Below are 20,704 nucleotides of genomic sequence, written 5' to 3'. Positions count from 1 at the left end.
CAGCTAAATCTCTCTCACACACACACACACACACACACACACACACACACACACACACACACACACACACACACACACATGACTGTTAATCCTCTATGTAATTACCTGCAAATTCAACCTTATACCACTCTTGTCACATCCAAAAGTATTGGGTCTCCTGACACCTTTTCCAGCCATCTGTGGTTTCTCCCTAAAATGTTACCTTGAGTCACACAATTGTATAGAAGGATGCTGGAGAATGAAATTTTCCCTTCACCTGAACTAGTTCCAGCATGACAATGCCCCTGTGATTACATGGGTTGAAGTGGAAGATCTCAAGAACTTTGAGGATGGATTTAGACTGTAATTAAAAATCAACAGTCAGCTTCAATGTCTCAGGACCACAAGGTGCATGAACAGTTTTGCTTTTAAGTGTCTTATCACTGCACACCTTCCAACAATGATGTAACTGTAATAAATGAACATTCAGTGTCGAGAACGAGGTTGGGTTCCCTTTTTGAGGTTGGTTCCTCTCAGGGTTTCTTCCTCATGCCATCACAGGAAGGCTTTTTGCCACAAAACTGAATTGAATGAAATATCATCTTTATCCATTAGGTTTTTTTTTTTACCTGTTATTTGTTGGTAAGACAACATATATTGCCATTTTGGGATATTATTGTTACTTCTCCTTCTTCTTCTACTACTTTTGGCTTCTCCCATTAGTGGTCGTCACAGCAGATCATCAGTCTCTATACCCCCCTGTCCTCTACTTCTGCCTCTTTCCAACAAACCACCTGCATGTCTTCCTTCATCACATCCATAAACCTCCTCTTTGGCCTTCCCCTTTTTGTCCCTCCTGGTGGCTCCATCCTCAGCATTCTCCTACTGATATACCCCATGTCCCTCCTCTGCACATGTCCAAACCATCTCAATCTCGCCTCCCTCACCATGTCTCCAAAACATCATACATGTGCTGTCCCTCTAATAAACTAATTTCTAATCCTGTCCATCGTTGTCACTCCCAATGAAAACCTCAACATGTTCAGCTCTGCTACCTCCAGCTCCACCTCCTGTCTTTTACTCAATGCCACTGTCTCTAATCCATAATGTTGTATGGATTAGGTCAGGTCTCATTGTTGTATGGATTAGGTCAGGTCTCACCACAGTCCTATAAACGTTCCCTTTCATTCTTGCAGATACTGGGGTCAACAGATACCTGAACTCCTCCACCTTTACCACTTCTTCTCTCTGCAACCACACCCCTCCACTGCCCTCTCTCTCATTTACGCACATGTACTCTGTCTTACTTCTACTGACTTTCATTCCCCTTCTCTCCAGCGCGTTCCTTCACCTCTCCAGGCTTTTCTCAACCTGCTCTCTACTCTCACCACAAATCACAATATCATCCGCAAACATCATAGTCAAACCTAATCATAATCAAACCTAACCCTAGTCTATGGAGACTCCTGTCTGACCTTGTTTGTCAACCTGTCTATTACCACTGCAAACAGGAAAGGGCTTAAAGCCAATCCTTGATGCAGTCCAACCTCCACCTTAAACAAGCTCCTACTGCACATTTCACTGCTGTCACACTTCTTCATGTCTTCATACATGTCCTGCACCACCCTCACATACTTCTCTGACATACCAGATTTCCTCATACAGTACCACAGCTCCTCTCTCTGCACTCTGTCGTACGCTTTCTCTAAATCCACAAACACACAATGCAGCTCCTACCGTCCTTCTCTATACTGCTCCATCAACATTCTCAAAGCAAATAATGCATCTGTGGTGCTCTTCCTTGGCATGAAATCATACTGTTGCTCACAGATGGTCACCTCTTCTCTCAGCCTGGCTTCCACTACTCTTTCCCATAACTTCATGATGTGACTGATCAACTTAATTCCCCTGTAGTTACTGCAGGTCTGCACATCTCCCTTATTCTTAAAGATCGGTACCAGCACACTCCTTCTCCATTCCTCAGGCATCTTCTCACCTTCCAGAATCTTGTTTAACAAACCTGGTTAAAAACTCCACTGCATCTCTCCTAAACATCTTCATGCTTCTACTGGTATGTCATCTGGTCCAACCAACTTTCCATGCTTCATCCTCTTAATCGCTGCTCTCACATCCTCTTTACTAATCCTATCTACATCCAACCTTCTCTCTCTCTCATTTTCCTCGCTCATCAGCTGCTCAAAATACTCCCTCCATCTTCTCAACACACTCTCCTCACTAGTCAACACATTTCTATATGCATCTTCTATTGCATTAACTTAGAGCACATCCTTCCCAGCTCGGTTCCTCTGCCTGGCCAATCGCTACAAATCCCTTTTTGTCCAAATTCTCATATTGGGATATTATTATTATTATTATTATTATTATTATTATTATTATTATTATTATTATTATTATTATTATTATTATGATTATTTATGTGTGTATATATGTGCTATTATTTAGAACTCCTTCGCTGAACAAAAATCTCTTTTCATGGATTTAGTTTTAAATACATTCACCTTCCACACTTAATACAACAACAACAACAACAACAATAAAGTCACATACACCTAGCTGTACTGGAAAAAAATACAAAACATGAGTAAGATTTTTCAATAGAGGCAGTATTTACATGATATATTTATGTATTTTTAGAATAAATTACGTGTAACTGTAATCAAAGTATTTTCTACAAAAAATATAATGCATTATAACACAGTATAACACAGCATAAGACAACAAACCTTAACATATAACAGAACATAACAAAGCAATATAAATGATATAAAGCAGCATAACTCATATTATATATATTATATAATATTATATATATTGAAAATTAAGGGCTAGTTTAGGTAATAATACTACAGTTGCAATGTAATTCAACACAACACAACAAAACACAACACAACACAACACAGTAACACTACACAATAAAACATCAATCCATCCAATAATATAATATAATACAATACAATACAATATAATATAATATAATATAATATAATACAATACAATACAATATAATATAATATAATATAATACAATACAATACAATACAATACAATACAATACAATATAATATAATATAATACAATACAATATAATATAATATAATATAATATAATATAATATAATATAATACAATACAATACAATACAATACAATACAATATATAATATATAATATAATACAATACAATACAATACAATACAATACAATACAATACAATATAATATAATACAATACAATACAATACAATACAATACAATACAATACAATACAATATATAATATAATACAATACAATACAATACAATACAATACAATACAATACAATACAATACAATACAATACAATATAATATAATACAATACAATACAATACAATACAATACAATACAATACAATATATTATAATATAATATAATATAATACAATACAATACAATACAATACAATACAATACAATACAATACAATACAATACAATATATAATATAATACAATACAATACAATACAATACAATACAATACAATACAATACAATACAATATAATATAATATAATATAATACAATACAATACAATACAATACAATACAATACAATACAATATATTATAATATAATATAATACAATACAATACAATACAATATAATATAATATAATATAATACAATACAATACAATATAATATAATATAATATAATATAATATAATACAATACAATACAATATAATATAATATAATATAATATAATATAATACAATATATAATATAATATAATATAATATAATATAATATAATATAATATAATATAATATAATATAATATAATATAATAGGAAGTAAAAAAGAAAAGTTGGAGCTGCGCGTGACACGCGGCCGTGATGACGTCAGAGGCGCCCCCGAGCAGAGCGCACCGGAGAACTGCGGGTTTCTACTGTCGCTCATTTCTGGGGCCGGACTGCGGCGGTGCAGTGTGTGTGTATATGTGGTGTGTGTGTGTGTTCTGAACGTGCGAGAGACAGGAGAGAGACAACCGTGTGTGTGACTCTGCAAGGAAGAGCTAAAGCACACAGGAAGGTGAGGAAACACACACACACACACACACACACACACACACACACACACACACACACACACACAATTTCTTCACCAGTGTTTTAACTTTAATGCATGTTGCAGCATTTGAATGCGTTTTCTAAATGCATGACGTGAGCAGATAACGGGATCCTGAAAGAGAGAGAGAGAGAGAGAGAGAGAGAGAGAGAGAGAGAGAGAGAGAGAGAGAGAACTTTATAACGACTTGAAATGACTTTAATTGCTTGATGTATATTTTATAAAGCGTGTCATGTTTGTTTTCAGTGTGTATTAAGTGTGTATTAAGTGTGTAGTGTGTATTAAGTGTGTAGTGTGTATTAAGTGTGTAGTGTGTATTAAGTGTGTAGTGTGTATTAAGTGTTATCGGATTTAATAATCACACAGTGCTGAATAGTGTATTATATTCAGTACTATATAATATATTGTATATAAAACTAGATTATTGGGAAAGGGACTTGAGACCCCTGGGTGTGGCAATCGAGGAAATGTCTCTCTCTCTCTCTCTCTCTCTCTCTCTCTCTCTCTCTCTCTCTCTCTCTCTCTCTCTCTCTCTCTCTCTCTCTCTGTCTATTTTTGGACATGGCTTTCAACTCAATGTCTTAATATATATATATACTTACTTTTTTATCTCTTCACGTGTATACATTTTTACATTTCAGCTACTCATTACACACATCCAGAAATTAATTATACTTTAAATGATATAGAATATTATATAAAATATATTTCCTATATAGAGAAAGTAGAAAATAGATAGCATGATGGTAAAACACACTTCTTTACTTCCTCCCTAATTTTGCAAGAAAGTCTGTGAATCTAAAGTTCCTGTGTTCCTGCTGCATTCAGTGTTTGTCTGTCTATAGATAGATAGATAGATAGATAGATAGATAGATAGATAGATAGATAGATAGATAGATAGATAGATAGATAGATAGATAGATAGATAGATAGATAGATAGATGGAAATATATGGAGATAAAGCAGTATGTACAGTAGAAACTACAATGTAGAGATCTGATATCTAATCTACTCTCTATATACTGTCTTTATATATATATATATATATCATGCTTTCATGCTTGGGAGACAAAAACCACACTGTGTGATCTCTAAGGGAGTGTGTGTGTGTGTGTGTGTGTGTGTGTGTGTGTGTGTGTGTGTGTGTGTGTGTGTGTGTATCCTGTGGAAAACGTGGCCCTGCATTAAAACCGCTCGGCCCACCTCCAATTGACATTTTCCACCTACGTGTAGGGTGGAGACGAGGCCAGACACCAGGGTTTTGGGGGTTTCTGTACACTGACTGTATACTGGGTGAGTGAATGTAAATGGGTAGATTAAACACACTCCCCGGGTTTAAGCGTGCAGCTTCTCATTTCACTTTGCTGTTCAAATACCTTATGACTGAGTCATAAATGAGCCTTGATGTACTCCAGCTGTACCCTGGCTGTTCAAAGTGGGAAGTCCAGGCTCAGAATGAAAAAGCACACAGTTTACCGCTTGTGCAGAACGTAGCTGGGACTTGGAAGCTGTTTGGATAAGTGAAGAAATCAAAACCAGATCATTCATCCTTCTGATGTTCAGAATATTGTGCTACTTGTAATGTGGATTATGACACACTGGGATTTTCTGTATTCTATAAAACACCCGTGTGCCTGCTCCAAATACTCGTATCTCTATTTGGATTTAAGTGTGAATGGGCGTGGCCTAAACCAGAAGAAACACCTAAACACTATATTAGTGATCCTATAGTGGTTAGTGTGGATTGAATTTTGGAAAAAAAATGTATGAACAAACAAAGAAACAAACTTTTTGTTAATTCCAACATTGAAGTCGAATTAGAGTGCAGATATGAATGTTCAGAAAATCAAATAGCTACAGATTACTGTGTGTCAGAAACCCCATTACTTATGAAGTGAAAGTAAAAAAAACATATTTTATGATATAATTATTATTTTCTAATGGACAGTGAATTTGCATTCCCAAAATAGAGCCAATCTAGTAGCTTAATAAAACCAAAGTGACACTGACCAGGCAGTTACTAAGGAGGAAGTTATGAATTAAATTCATGTTCATGAAATTCCTCTTTCCTTGTCCTATAAACTTTATATCATTCATGTTTATTATTTCATATCAAAAGCCACTTTTCCCCCCCTAAGTCAGCTATACTAAGCTTTTTATATTTGGAAAAAAATTGTAAAAAGCTGTTGATCTTTTGATGGCAGCCATCTTGGATAGAAGTCTCATTTTGTGCTTTACACTCTCCATGTCCCTGTAAACAGTGGTAGTCGGAAAAAAGTGGGATTCCGCCTCGAGAACCCTTCAGGTGTTTGACGTAATGCCAGATGTTTTTAGAACGACATGCCGTCATTCGTTCACATCCAATCGATCAATCGTCTTCGTGTTGGTTGGTAAAAATAGAGTCAATTGTAACGTTGTAATCCGTAATTCCGTCCATTTCAGCCTGATACAAATGTTCACACGGAAATATTTCACGTACGCTATACGGACAAATGTTTCGGGACACCTGATTTTTCCGCTATCTACGGTTCTCTTCAAACTGTTACCATGAAGTTGGATATACATAATTGTATAGAGTGTGTAGCATTACATTTTAACATAAACTAGGAGACCCAAACCTGTTCCAGCATGTTCACAAAACAAGCTCCATGAAGATATGCTTTACATAAGTTCAACATAAAGATCTCCAATGCTATGGAACAAATTTTGGATGAATGTGAACACTGCACCCCAGGACTTTACTAACACCATTGTGGATGAATGAATCTCCACTAATCTCTCTTTCCCAGAAGAGTGGAGCTTATTTTAACTGCAACACATGTTCTAATACTTGACTATCTTGACTAAATGTAGAATGGGATGTTCACAAAGAAGATCTTTAGTGCATGTATGATAAAACTCTTTTTAATACCAATGTCTTCTCCTAACCTTCTGCTTGACCGAACCCTCCACCTCACATCTACATAACAAATAAGAAGGAAATTTTTTTCCCCCCAGGTGTAATTGTAGTCCATCATTCCACGGAGACCCTTCGAATAGACAGACATCATGGGCAAGGTAAGGCAAAGCTAAAATCACACCTTCTGTTTTGCATGAGCAAGACCTTTACAGGGTTTTAATGATGCTGAGGTCCTGAGGCTGATTTTTGCTGAGTCACTGCAGTGCATTTCTGCTGCACTGAATGCAGCGTCCGGTGTCTTGGATTCTCTTACTGAGTGGGACAGGAAGCAGCGGGACAGTACAAACATACTAATAGACACACACACACACACACACACACACACACACACACACACACACACACACACACACACACACATGTGCATCACACAAATCACACACTGAAGTCAAGAACTTTCACATGCTTTCTTCATGAAAACTTCATGGTTTATGTCATGTTTTTTTTTATTTTTATTAAAGAGTAATACCCTTGAGTGTGTTGGTAAAAAAAGCATATATTTAGCTGTATTTTAAATTGTTTTAAATTTATTTATAGTTATGTTTAAAACTGCTAAACATACAGGAAAGTTTTGAGATTTTTCTATAATATTCTATATATTTCTATAAACTCTTCTGTCCTGATGAAATATTTGTAATGGGATGCAGACACTTCTAACTCTGTTACAATGCAATACTTAACGATACGATACGATACGATTTGATATGATAAGGTGGTACTGAGTTACAAAAGGATACATTATGAGAAGTTTCTATAGACAGAGCGATATGATGCGATACGTTTCCATATGATACGATACGATACATCTGATCTACGATATGATTTGATATGATGCTGTTTGATATAAGATACTATGAGTTTTGATATAAGTTCCGATACGATATTATCTGGCGATAAGATGCGATGCGATTTGAGATATGTTTTGATATGATACGATATGATACAGTACACTTTGTTATGAAAGAATACAATCGGATAAAAATGATTGAAGATGATTATGATACTCTAGGGTACGATACGATACGATTTGATATGATACAACATGAAGCGATACTATAAGATTTTATATGATATGATACGATACGATTTTAAGTGATACAATATGGGATGATAAAATCCGCTTCAATATGACACAATATGGAATGATACGATTTGATATGATACAGCATGATACAATGTTAAATGATATGATATTATATGATATACAGTATATGTTGTATCATATATTACGATATGAAACAATTTGATTTGATATAATACAACATGATACAATACAATATGAAACCATACGATATGATTCAATTCAATACATTTTTATTTGTATAGTTATCATTTTAACAACGAACATTGTCTCAAAGCAGATAATGTGGTAATAAAGAATCAATAAGATGTTCTTTATAAGTGTGAGTTTGTCCCTGATGAGTGAGTCAATGGCGACTGTGGTGAAGGAAAAACTCCCTGAGACGGCATAAGGAAGAAACCTTGATAGGAACCAGACTCAAGAGGGAACCCATCCTCATCTGGGTTGCACTGAATGTTCATTTATTACAGATAAACGATGTTGAGGTGCAGTGATGGTGATCAGATCTAGAGCAAACTGTAGTCCTGAGTCAGTGTAGTGGACTGTGGACATTAACTACAGTCTAAATTCATCCTCAAAGCTCCTGTGTTAATCCGTAATTTTTTATGGATCCCCTGGGCGTTGATGAGAAAGATTTCATCTCCAGCTGCACAGAGTTGCCTCCAATCGAAGAGAAGACCATCCAGAGGCAGGCTGGAATGAAGTGGGCAGATCTGAGGAGAGGGATAGGAACAGTGGTCACTGGTGCCTCAGGAGTATGTTTAACTCAACCGAGAGAGAGAGAGAGAGAGAGAGAGAGAGAGAGATGACAAGAAGAGAAGGATATGGATTATTATGTATCTTTATTGTTGTACAAAAGTTAAGGACACTGTTTAGTTGGGAAATACAGCAAAACCCGCTATGGCAGCATAACTAAAAGAGAGATTTGATACGATATGATTTTTCAGATTTGATACGATATGATATGATACAATATTATGTGATATGATATGAAACGATATGATAAGAAACAAACCGAGGCGGTATGATATGTTTCAGTACAGTACGAAACGATGTTCCACATGTGATACATTATAACAATACAACAATACAATACGAAGCTTTGCTTTGTATCCTTACGATCTTTAGGAAATTCAACACCTCCTTTTGAACTTCATGTTGTTCCAAATATATTTTAAGAGTGAATGAACTAAAAAATGGCCATTTTTTCATGAGCCACTCGTGAAAAAAAAGGGGCCTGAGACTTTAAACGTTAAACATTCTGTCAGACAGACCCAGTACATTTACATCACTGGTCTTTTACATGTTTATTTTTCCTCCTGCTTTATCTTGTGTGCGTGGGGTGGGATGTTTGTTTACTGTTGCCAAGGGCTCCAATGGGCCGAATGTCCCTCCCTCACAGCTGTCTTTTGGAAAATGGTCTTTGACAGATAGATTGTATGGCTGGAAGGCGGAGGTCTCTGTCTCTCGGGCATTTTTCCAGGCGGAAAAAAACCTTCTCAGACACGAATGATACGGGAAGTGGAAGAAAAGAAATACAGAAATGCACTCATATATAGAGTTTGTGTTCTGCCTGATGAAAAGAGGATTTTGTTACATGGTAAAGGTGGCTGTATGAGTAAGGAGAAACCCACACACACACACACACACACAGACACACACACACACACACACACACACACACACACACACACACACACACACACACACACACACACACACACACATTACATGTTGAGGCCATGGGGCAGCTGTAGACCCGGACAGGTGTCAGCTGTTTGCTGGACATTCACTGCACGCATGCCTGGCATGTCTCATGGAGTTTTTTAGGAGTGGCTACGATATAAAAAAAATATGTATCATGGGAATTTTCAACTATGTCCCAGTGCAAAAGTATTGACCCCCTTTTTTATTTTTATTTTTTTAAACTTTTCCACATTTTGCTGCATTATAAGCAGGAACTGATACGGACTGATTCACATTATGCAGCATGTCCAACATTTGCAAGTAAAATATTTTGCAAAGGTTAACTAACCATAAAACCAGACGACTGTCGTTTGCATAAGTATTCACCCCCTGGCTGCAGTTACAGTCTGCTGTCTGTCTATCTATCTATTTATATGTCCATCTGTTTTATCTATCTGTATGTGTTCATCAATCCCGATATCAAATGCAATCTATCTATCTATCTATCTATCTATCTATCTATCTGTCTGTCTGTCTGTCTGTCTGTCTGTCTGTCTGTCTGTCTGTCTGTCTGTCTGTCTGTCTGTCTGTCTGTCTATCTATCTATCTATCTATCTATCTATCTATCTATCTATCTATCTATCTATCTATCTATCTATCTATCTATCTATCTATCTATCTATCTATCCATCCATCCATCCATCCATCCATCCATCCATCCATCCATCCATCCATCCATCCATATATCTATCTATTTGACCAGCTTCCATATGACCTGAAGTGTTTTGTATTTAGTCATTTGACTGCTTCAGTGTATCTCGTGTCACTTGCAGCTCATATTACTCCTCTCTCTCGCTCTTACAGCTCACAAATGAATCCAGTAACATCTGTCCTGAAAACAGTGCTTTGTGTTGAGATGCTAAATAGTGTCGCATGACACTGTCTCATTGTTGATGACTTCTGTGTGGGACACATTGCTTGTGTGTGTGTTCAAGTTGCTGCCTCATGCAAAGCATCTGCATTATTGAGTATTGATCTGTGTGCGAGGAAACACTGAGCAATTTTATTTTAGTGCAAATTCACGTTACCGCTTTTGGTAAGGCGCCTTAAACTCTGAACAGAGAAGATACGGCTTCGTATTTTTGCTTGGACAGAAGGAGAATAAAGCTTTTCTGTTCATTTAAACCGTATCTATTGAAACAAGCCTATTTTTTTTTTTTGCACAAAAAAAGTGAATGGATGAAGAGCGACAGAGGATCTCCTGCAGAAAAACCTGATGAAAATGGATTTTTCATCAGGCCACATTTTTTCAGCCACATTTTTCCCCTACATACATTTACTGGAGCTGCTACAGTATTTAGACGTATATGGTTCAGTTTGCTGATGTGCTCTACAGCGTCTAGACAACAGTCTGCTACTTGATTATGTTTATATTATCAGTGTTTTATTTGCAGCTGTTTTCTTTCTGTCTTTCTCTTTGTCCTGCATTCTGTCTACTGAATAAAGGGTTTCTCCTATCGTCTCTGATTTTTAATACTACAGAACCCGATCGGCTCCCCATTTATCCCAATTGTAATTTTACTCTTCCTGTTCCAGGGATTTCGAGGCACAGTGAAAGATTTCCCAGACTTCGATGCTAACAGCGATGCTGAAGCTCTCTACAATGCCATGAAAGGCTTTGGTGAGGATTCGTGCATGATTCTTTATTTCTCCATTTCAGTGCCGGATCTGTATAAGGTGCCATGACGGTGATGTAAGCTTGTGAAGTCAGATCCCAGCACTGAGGAAAGACCACTCATGCGGTCTTTTTGAACGAATACTCCAGAGATTATTATAGTTCTGTTTTGTTCTGTTTGTCGCCATTTGAAGTTTCACGAGATTCACCTTTGACCTGTTTCAGAGAACTAGTTGATTATTGGTTGATCTGATGCTTTTCACTCACCTTCATTGGTGACAGTTAAGATCTGCACAATTCATTAATTCAACACATTTACAACAAAATAATTTTGATAGAAATTTTTGATGACAGATTCTGACAACTGGTTTAACCATTTTGCCTTCGATGAACCGATGCCGAGATTTTTGGGGGGTTTTGACTATTTATGTGAAACCAGTATAATATATTTTGATCAACATAAACAACTGATGATGAAGGAAACAGAAGAAAACTGTACACAATTAATTAAATGAATGTACAAAAGCGTTCGAAATTTGATCAAAGCAACGACTAAATGATGTGGAGGTTGAACAAGTAGTTTTGAGAATTTCATTTCAGATCTGAGAAATGTTTCAAAGCAACTGAGAAAAAGGAGAGACAAAGGAGAGAAAGTTGTAATGATTTAAGAAAAAGATCATTTAAGATAAAATGTCATACAAACTCAACATTCCCATTCTCAGGAAGTGACAAGGAGGCCATTTTGGACCTGGTCACCTCAAGAAGAAACGCTCAGAGACAAGACATCTGCGGTGCCTACAAAACACTCTACGGCAAGGTACTGGATCATCTCCAGCCATAAAAAGCCTATTAGATCAATAATGCTTTATGCACAATGTGTCCTTTATACACAGTGTTACAGGCAGGTTTTTGTGTGTTTGGAAATAAATTATGTCTTATTTGTATGTTCATATGTAACTGCAGTAAATGTAGAAATTTTCTGCATTTTTTTTATATATAAATAACTTACTTGAATGCTTTAAAGTGTATAAATCTTAACTTATTTCTTTTTCCAGTAAAAAATAAATTATATGATAAATGTTTATAGTATTATTTATACATAATAGTTATTACAATAAAATGCTCTCTAGGGTGGAGAAATAGCTTTCTTGGCTAAAAAGGTGTTTATACAGTTAATAAAACATATTTTGTCTATAAAGAAAATAAAAAATAATAACGTACCTGATTAGGTAGCTAAAAATGTCCTCTTTTGTAACAAACTAACAAGCAAACAATTGAATAAATAAATAATTTGCTTACATTTGCACAAAAATCAGTTTTTTTATCCACTTATTGTTGCTACAAGGATTTAATCGAAGATCTGAAGTACGAACTGACGGGCAAGTTTGAGCGTCTGATTGTGAGTTTAATGAGACCCCCGGCGTATCACGATGCGAAAGAAATCAAGGACGCTATCAAGGTAGGACGAATATATGAATGTACACAACTAAGACTGAAATCCATGGACAGCATCGTGAGCGCTAGGAGCTGCTAAGAGTTTCTGCATGCCGTGCATTTCATGGTTTGGCTTGTGTTTATGGCAATATTGATGAAATGAACGACATATTTTTTAACTTTTTTCTTTTTAAACTAGTTGTGTGCCAAAGCTTCAAAATGCCCTTTGAGGGGTAAATAACACCAGATCAAATGCCCTCTAGGGTAGGTACAACATGGTAAGATGCCCCAAGGTTAGATAAAACATGATAAAATGTTCTCTAGAGGATGCATAGAATAAATAAAACATGATAAAGCTTATTCTGTATTGTTAATTAATAATGGGCTTCGGAATCTGAAATTATATAGTCTACAAATGCAGGAAAAATGCCCTATAGGGTAGATAAAACATGGAAAGGTGCTCATGTAGATAAAACACAATGCATTGCTCCCTACAATAGATAAGACACAATAAAGTGCCCTTTAGATTAGAAAAAAATATTTTAAAATGCCCTCTAGGCTAGATCAAACTTAATAATGTGTAGATATAGAATGATAAAAAATTATCTCTGTGGTAGATGAAATTTGATTAAGTGCTCCATACATACATGCCTAGGGGTATATAAACATAATCAAGTGCTCTCTACAGTAGGTAAAACCTGATAAAGTGTCTTCTAAAATAGATGACAGGCACTAAAATGCCCCTTTATTGTAGCTAAAACTTAAAAAGTGCCCTCTATAATAGATACGGTCAAATAAAGTAGATAAAATGTAATAAAATGTGTCATCCACAATAGATGACACACTATAATGTTCCTCAAATTATATAAACCTTTGCGCCCTCTACAATTAAAAAGACACAGTGAAGTGCCCCTCAGGGTAGATATAACATCAAAGTGTCTTCCACAATAGTTAAGACATGATAAAGTGCCTCCTTTGGGTAGATAAAACTTATCAAAGTATCCTCTACAATAGATAAGACACAATAAAGTGCCTCCTTTGGGTAGATAAAACTTAATAAAGTGCTCTATACAATAAAAAAAGACACACTAAAGATCATTTTAGGGTAGATAAAACTTAATAAAGTGTACGCTAAAATAGATCAGGCACATTGAATTGCCCTTTAGGGTAGATAGAACATAATAAAGTGTCCTTTAAAATAGATAAAAAGAAATAAAGTACCCTCCTCAATAGATAAAACACTGAAGTGCCTCTTAGGGTAGATACAATGTAATAAAATGTGTTGTCTACAATAGATGAAACACTGAAGTGCCTCTTAGGGTAGATAAAATGTGATAAAATGTGTTGTCTACATTAGATAAAACACTGAAGTGCCTCTTAGGGTAGATACAATGTAATAAAATGTGTTGTCTACAATAGATGAAACACTGAAGTGCCTCTTAGGGTAGATAAATGTAATAAAATGTGTTGTCTACAATAGATACAACACTGAAGTGCCTCTTAGGGTAGATAAAATGTAATAAAATGTGTTGTATACAATAGATGAAACACTGAAGTGCCTCTTAGGGTAGATAAATGTAATAAAATGTGTTGTCTACAATAGATGAAACACTGAAGTGCCTCTTAGGGTAGATAAAATGTGATAAAATGTGTTGTTTACAATAGATAAAACACTGAAGTGCCCCTTAGGGTAGATAAATGTAATAAAATGTGTTGTCTACAATAGATAAAACACTGAAGTGCCTCTTAGGGTAGATAAATGTAATAAAATGTGTTGTCTACAATAGATAAAACACTGAAGTGCCTCTTAGGGAATATACAATGTAATAAAATGTCCTTTAAGGTAGATAAAATGTAATCGAGTGCCCTGCTCAATAGGTAAGACGCAGTAAAGTGCCTCTTAGGGTAGACAAATTTTAATAATGTGCCCTCCACACTTGAATAGACACACTGAAGTGCCTCTTAGATACAAATTAAATAAGTGTGTCCTCTACAATAGAAGTCCCCTTTAGGGTATATGAAACTAAATAAATGTAGATTTATAATCCAGTGTGTTTTTTTCTGTTTTCCATGCTGTGAGTTTCAGTGTCTTTTGTGTAATTATTATACATTATACATTATATATTATAATTATATAAATTTCTCAGGGTTAGGCCTTCAAACAGATCATAATGAGAATCTTGCTTATTCAGCATATTGTATACTTTGTCATTTTTTTTCATCATGTTTTTTTTCTGTAATAGCTCAATATTCTATTAATGTGTTTGTGTTTGCTATTGTGTGTGTTAGTGTGTGTGTGTGTGTGTTACTGACTGCTTTCTCTGTGTATCTGCTCCGTTAATGCTGCCTTTAGGGTTCGGTAAGTGACAGACGCAGTGAGGATGCTAAATGCATTTTGATATCTGGTTTCGTTATTGTTCTTAACACACCATTGTTCACCTCATGTATCGATTCAGACCTCAAAGACATTTATAGGGTTTTTTCTGACTCTTAATAACCCTTTCTAAATGTTTTCTATAGATACTGACAGTAACATTATTGTCTCAATAGATAGATAAATCAATCTGTCAATATCCATGGATGTATATTTAAAATGTATATATAAAATATAGATCAAATTAGACATTATAAAAAACACACACTCATATAGATTCTGTGAAAAGTGTTGAAACACCTACATTTATAGCATTTGGCAGGTACCTTTATCCAGAGGGACTAAACAGCAGTTGAGGGCTAAGGGCCTTGCTCAAGGGCCTGGTAGAGCAGCTTGGTGGGGCTGGGATTTGAATTGGTGACCTTCTGATCCAGAGTTCATTGATTTTTAACAGTAACCTACCTCACTACCTGTTTATGGTTTTTGAGACACATGCATGTACTTTTAGTTTCTATGCAACAAACTAGAAGCAAAAACAGACAAGAATTGGACAGTGAATGAAACAGTGGAAAAAAGTTCTGTTTAGTCCAAATTTGACATTTTTGTCTTTAACAGAAAAACAGAGAAGGGTAGAGATGATGTTATCAGACTGCCGCACCCCCACAGTCAAACACGGAGGCGGAAGCTTAATGGTTTGGGGTTTTTTTTAGAGCGGGAGAGTTTGGAGACTTATTCCAGGTGAAAGGAACCAACATGGCAACCATTCCACACTGCCGTTTGGACTGTGGCTCATTGGAACCTACAAGACGACGAGCCGAAGCATACATCCGAGCTCTATAAGCGTTGTTTAAAGAGCAAAGAGTCGTCTGGAGTGATATCTATCATGGAACAACCTGCCCAGTCACCGCACCTAAATCCTGTTGAACTTCTCTGGAATGAACTGGATCACAAGATGACCCCCCCCCCCCCCCCCCCCCCCTCTCTCTCTCTCTCTCTCTCTCTCTCTCTCTCTCTCTCTCTCTCTCTCTCTCTTTCTCTCTCTCTCTCTGTGTCAGCAAAGAGAATGTTTAGAGAAATGAACTTTCTGGATGCAGAGAGTGTGTAAAGCTGTTAATCATGCTACGTGATGATGTTTTCAAAGAAAAAAACAAAAGGAACATTCATTTGACTCTCAAAACCCATAAAAGACTATGTGTTTCCACACATTTAATAGGCATAAACTATATATAAATACTGTATATATATATATATATATATATATATATATATATATATATATATATATATATATATATATATATATATATATATATATATATATACTTTATATTCACTGAGCTGCACTCTGACTGGCCCTTTGTGACGCCGCTCGCTTAGCGCTAACAGCATTACGGCTTATAGAGGCTTATAACGCTTCACAACGAGAAACAATTACTAGCGCAAGGCCGTGACACAGTTACAGTATGATGATGATGATTCTCTTCCTGTGGCCTGTTTGAGTTGTGACACTTTTTTTGAGTTAAATATATTAACGATATGTGTTCCCTGGTTACAGGGAGCCGGCACTAACGAGAGATGCCTGATCGAATTGCTCGCCTCGAGAACGAACGAGCAAATCCACAGCATGGTGGCGGCGTACAAAGATGGTGAGTTTTAAGGCGTGTGTTTATTGTTGTACACCTTTTGAAATGATGCTTCATGTTGTGTTGTGTTGTGTCATATCCAGCGTATGGCAGGGACATGGAGGAGGACATAATAGAAGACACATCAGGACACTTTAAGAAGATGCTGGTGGCTTTGCTCCAGGTATTAGAGCTTCACTTGTAATAGTGTGTAAGAGAGTGTGTGTGTGTGTGTGTGTGTGTGTGTGTGTGTGTGTGTGTGTGTGTGTGTGTGTGTGTGTGTGTGTGAGAGTAACAATTTTCCTATCTCATCAGGGTGGCAGAGATGAAGATGGTGTGGTTTATGAAGATCTGGTGGAAGAAGATGCGCAGGTGAGGAGTAGATGTAGAGCATCATTATCATCATCTTCATCATCAGTGTAATTCTTATAATCATCATCATACTCATCGCCATCTTTGCCATCATAATTATCACCATCATCATCATCACCACTCCATCATAATTTTCATTATTATCCTTATCATACTTATCATCATGACCACCATCATCACCACCACCATCATGATCATCACCATCATCATCATCACCACACCAACATTATCATCTTCATTATTATCCTTATCATACTCATTATTCTCATCATCATCATCATCATCATCATCATCATCATCATCACCACACCATTATCATCATCTTCAATATTATGCTTATTATACTCATTATTCTCTCCATCATCATCATCATCCTCATCACCACACCACCATCATCATCATCTTCATTATTATCCTTATCATACCCATTACTCTCATCATCATACTTATCATCATCACCACCATCATCATCATCACCATCATCATCATCACCATCATCATCACTAATCCATCATCATCAACATCTTCATTATTAACCTTATCATAATCATTTTTATCATCCTCATTGTCATCATCATCATCATCATCATCATCATGACCAATCCATCATCATTCTCATCATCATCATTATTATTATACTCATCATACTCATCACCACCACCACCACACCATAATCATCTTCATTATTATTCTTATTATCCCCATCATTCTCGTCATCATCGTCATCATCATTATTATTATCCTTATCATACTCATCACCACCACGATCATGATCATCACCATCATCATCATCATCACCGCACCATCTTGATCTTTATTCTTATTCTTATCATACTTATCATTCTCATCATCATCACCATTATCATCATCACCTTCATTATTATCCTTAGTATACTTATCATTCTCAACCCAGCTGTTACGGTTGCGCAAACCAGTGCGGGGTGCCAAGAGAGGAGTTGTGGTATTGTATGAGTAAGTGAGGTGTGTCAGAGATGTGAGGGTGGTGCAGGACATGTATGAGGACAGTGTGACAGGAGTGAAGTGTGCAGTGGGAACCACAGACTGGTTCAAGATTGCATCAAGGATTGGCTCTGAGCCCTTTTCTGTTTGCAGTGTTGATGGACAGGTTAAAGGACGAGATCAGACAGGAGTCTCCATGGACTATGATGAATGGAGAGTGTGTTAGAGAAGTGAAGAAAAGACTGCAGGCAGGGTGGAGTGGGTGGAGAAGAGTGATAGCAGGAGTGATTTGTGATAGTAGGGTGTCTGAAGGGAAAGGAAAAGTTTATAGGACTGTGGTGAGACCTGAGATGTTGTATGGATTAGAGACAGTGACATTGAGTAAAAGACAGGAGGTGGCGCTGGAGGTAGCAGAGCTGAAGATGTTGAGGTTTTCGTTGGGAGTGAGGACGATGGACAGGATTAGAAATGAGTTTATTAGAGGGACAGCGCATGTAGGACGTTTTGCAAACAAGGTGAGGGAGGTGAGATTGAGATAGTTTGGACATGTGCAGAGGAGGGACATGGGGTATATCAGTAGGAGAATGCTGAGGATGGAGCCGCCAGGAAGGAGGAAAGAGGAAAAAGAGGAAGACCAAGGAGGAGGTTTATGGATGTGGTGATGGAAGACATGCAGGTAGTTGGTTTGGAGGATGCAGATGTAGAGGACAGGAGGGGTATGGAGCAGGTGGTGGTGATAAAGATGATAGTGATGATGATGATGGTGGTGGTGATGATGATGATCCCTCACCTTGTCTCAAAAACATATCATCATCACCATCATCCTTATTATTATATATATCATACTCATTGTGTGTGTGTGTGTGTGTGTGTGTGTGTGTGTGTGTTTGTGTGTGTGTGTGTGTGTGTGTGTGTGTGTGTGTGCGCGCATCTTCATATGTGCATACAGCACCTATACGCAGCCGGGGAGGAGAAATGGGGGACGGACGAGGCCATCTTCATCATGCTCTTGGGCAACCGGAGTGCGACTCACCTGCAGCTGGGTGACTGTCTCACGTTTATACTGCAAGCTCTTTTTTTCTTCCTGAAAAATATGAAACGTGACACTTGTGTCGTCTCCCCGCAGTGTTCGATAAATATCTGGAGCTCACCGAGAGGTCCATTGAGGACAGCATTAAGAGCGAGCTGTCAGGGGACTTCGAGAGGCTGATGCTGTCTGTGGGTACGTTTCCTCCTCCTCCTTCTCTTTTTCCACTAGATCTTCATACACACACACACATACACACACTATTATAAGTGATGCTCCGATGCCTGGAGCAAAGCTTCTTAAAGTGTCCTCACGTGTCTCCTATAAAGTCCTTCATTATGTCCCTGCCATACGGATATGAAACAACATAACATCATGAAGGGTCATTTCAAAGATTATACAACGATACACACACACATGTAAAAACACACACATAAAATATGAGCAGGACTGACCTGAATCTGCATTGTCTCTCTCTCTCAGTGGAGTGTGTCCGTAGCCGGCCCATGTTCTTTGCCAAGCGCCTCTACAAATCCATGAAGGTAAGTCACGAGCCACAACAGCATTTGCTTTTTTCCCTTTCCACAGCAGCAACGTGTCAATAACACACACAGTGTTCCGCTGTTAGGGACTCGTTCCAAAAAAATACAAAATAAAATAAATAAATCTCCTGAAAGAAACGTTGACACGAAACATCAGCACTCTCTCTATATTGGTTTATTAGATTAGACTAATAAGTGCCTGAAAATCAGACTTGATTAAGAACTTATACTTCAAAACAAAAACTTATTCCATTCAAAAGTTAAAGTAAAAGTCTTAGTTAAAGTACTTCAGAACATTTTTTACTCTTATTGAACGTAGGCTCAAAGATGTAGTGATGGGAAGACATTTTAGTGACTCTTCTTTAGTGCTGCTTTAAATTTCGTTCATCAAAACCAACAAATACAATGCTATATTTATTGAAATGATCAAATGTAATTATTCTCCTTTATTGCACTTTTCATGACCATTGTACGTATTGTATTTTTCCGTGTAGAGTTTATTTCCATTCATATTATTCCTTCGTTCGTCATTATTTACTTTCATATATCGTCTAGACCAGGGGTCACCAACCTTTTTGAAACTGAGAGCTCCTTCTTGGGTAGCGATTAATGTGAAGGGCTACCAGTTTGATACACACAGTTTTCAGTTTAATCTAAAATAACAAATTTGCTCAATTTTCCTTTTATTATATGTTATTATTAATAATTAATGATGTTCATCTATGTGAAGACACGGATCATGTTAATGATTTCTCATGATAATTATCAACAATGATTTAACAAAGTAGGAAACAGCTATTTTTAGAAAAGGCCTGCAGGCTACTCATGTGGTCCTTGCGGGCGACCTGGTGCCCGCAGGCACCACGTTGGTGACCC

The 20,704-nt window shown here is 36.9% G+C and overlaps 1 protein-coding gene and 1 long non-coding RNA gene across 3 annotated transcripts in view; one reads left to right on the top strand and one right to left on the bottom strand.

Annotated features, from left to right (window-relative positions):
* Positions 1-1,658: 1,658 nt before the first annotated feature.
* Positions 1,659-20,704, bottom strand: part of LOC310729191 — a 49,311-nt gene continuing 30,265 nt past the window's right edge. Inside the window, exon 3 of the long non-coding RNA XR_014534487.1 lies at positions 1,659-1,912. This is a non-coding gene — a long non-coding RNA (uncharacterized lncRNA). The remainder of the gene's footprint in view (positions 1,913-20,704) is intronic.
* anxa6 (annexin A6) overlaps positions 3,862-20,704 on the top strand; it is a 36,059-nt gene continuing 19,216 nt past the window's right edge. Inside the window, exons 1-11 of one of the 2 annotated variants that reach the window (XM_083547069.1) lie at positions 3,862-4,060; positions 7,094-7,153; positions 11,419-11,503; positions 12,220-12,314; positions 12,843-12,956; positions 16,861-16,951; positions 17,032-17,111; positions 17,243-17,299; positions 19,209-19,302; positions 19,386-19,481; positions 19,770-19,828. In XM_083547069.1, coding sequence (XP_083403195.1) covers positions 7,145-7,153; positions 11,419-11,503; positions 12,220-12,314; positions 12,843-12,956; positions 16,861-16,951; positions 17,032-17,111; positions 17,243-17,299; positions 19,209-19,302; positions 19,386-19,481; positions 19,770-19,828 — 780 coding nt within the window. In that variant the 5' untranslated portion in view covers positions 3,862-4,060; positions 7,094-7,144. The remainder of the gene's footprint in view (positions 4,061-7,093; positions 7,154-11,418; positions 11,504-12,219; positions 12,315-12,842; positions 12,957-16,860; positions 16,952-17,031; positions 17,112-17,242; positions 17,300-19,208; positions 19,303-19,385; positions 19,482-19,769; positions 19,829-20,704) is intronic. The other variant, XM_083547070.1, reaches the window with a different exon arrangement.

Source organism: Silurus aristotelis, assembly GCF_946808225.1.
Source record: "Silurus aristotelis genome assembly, chromosome: 7".
NCBI lineage: Eukaryota > Metazoa > Chordata > Actinopteri > Siluriformes > Siluridae > Silurus > Silurus aristotelis.
The sequence above is the reverse complement of the archived record's forward strand: the minus strand, read 5'-3'. Positions and strand labels throughout refer to the sequence as shown.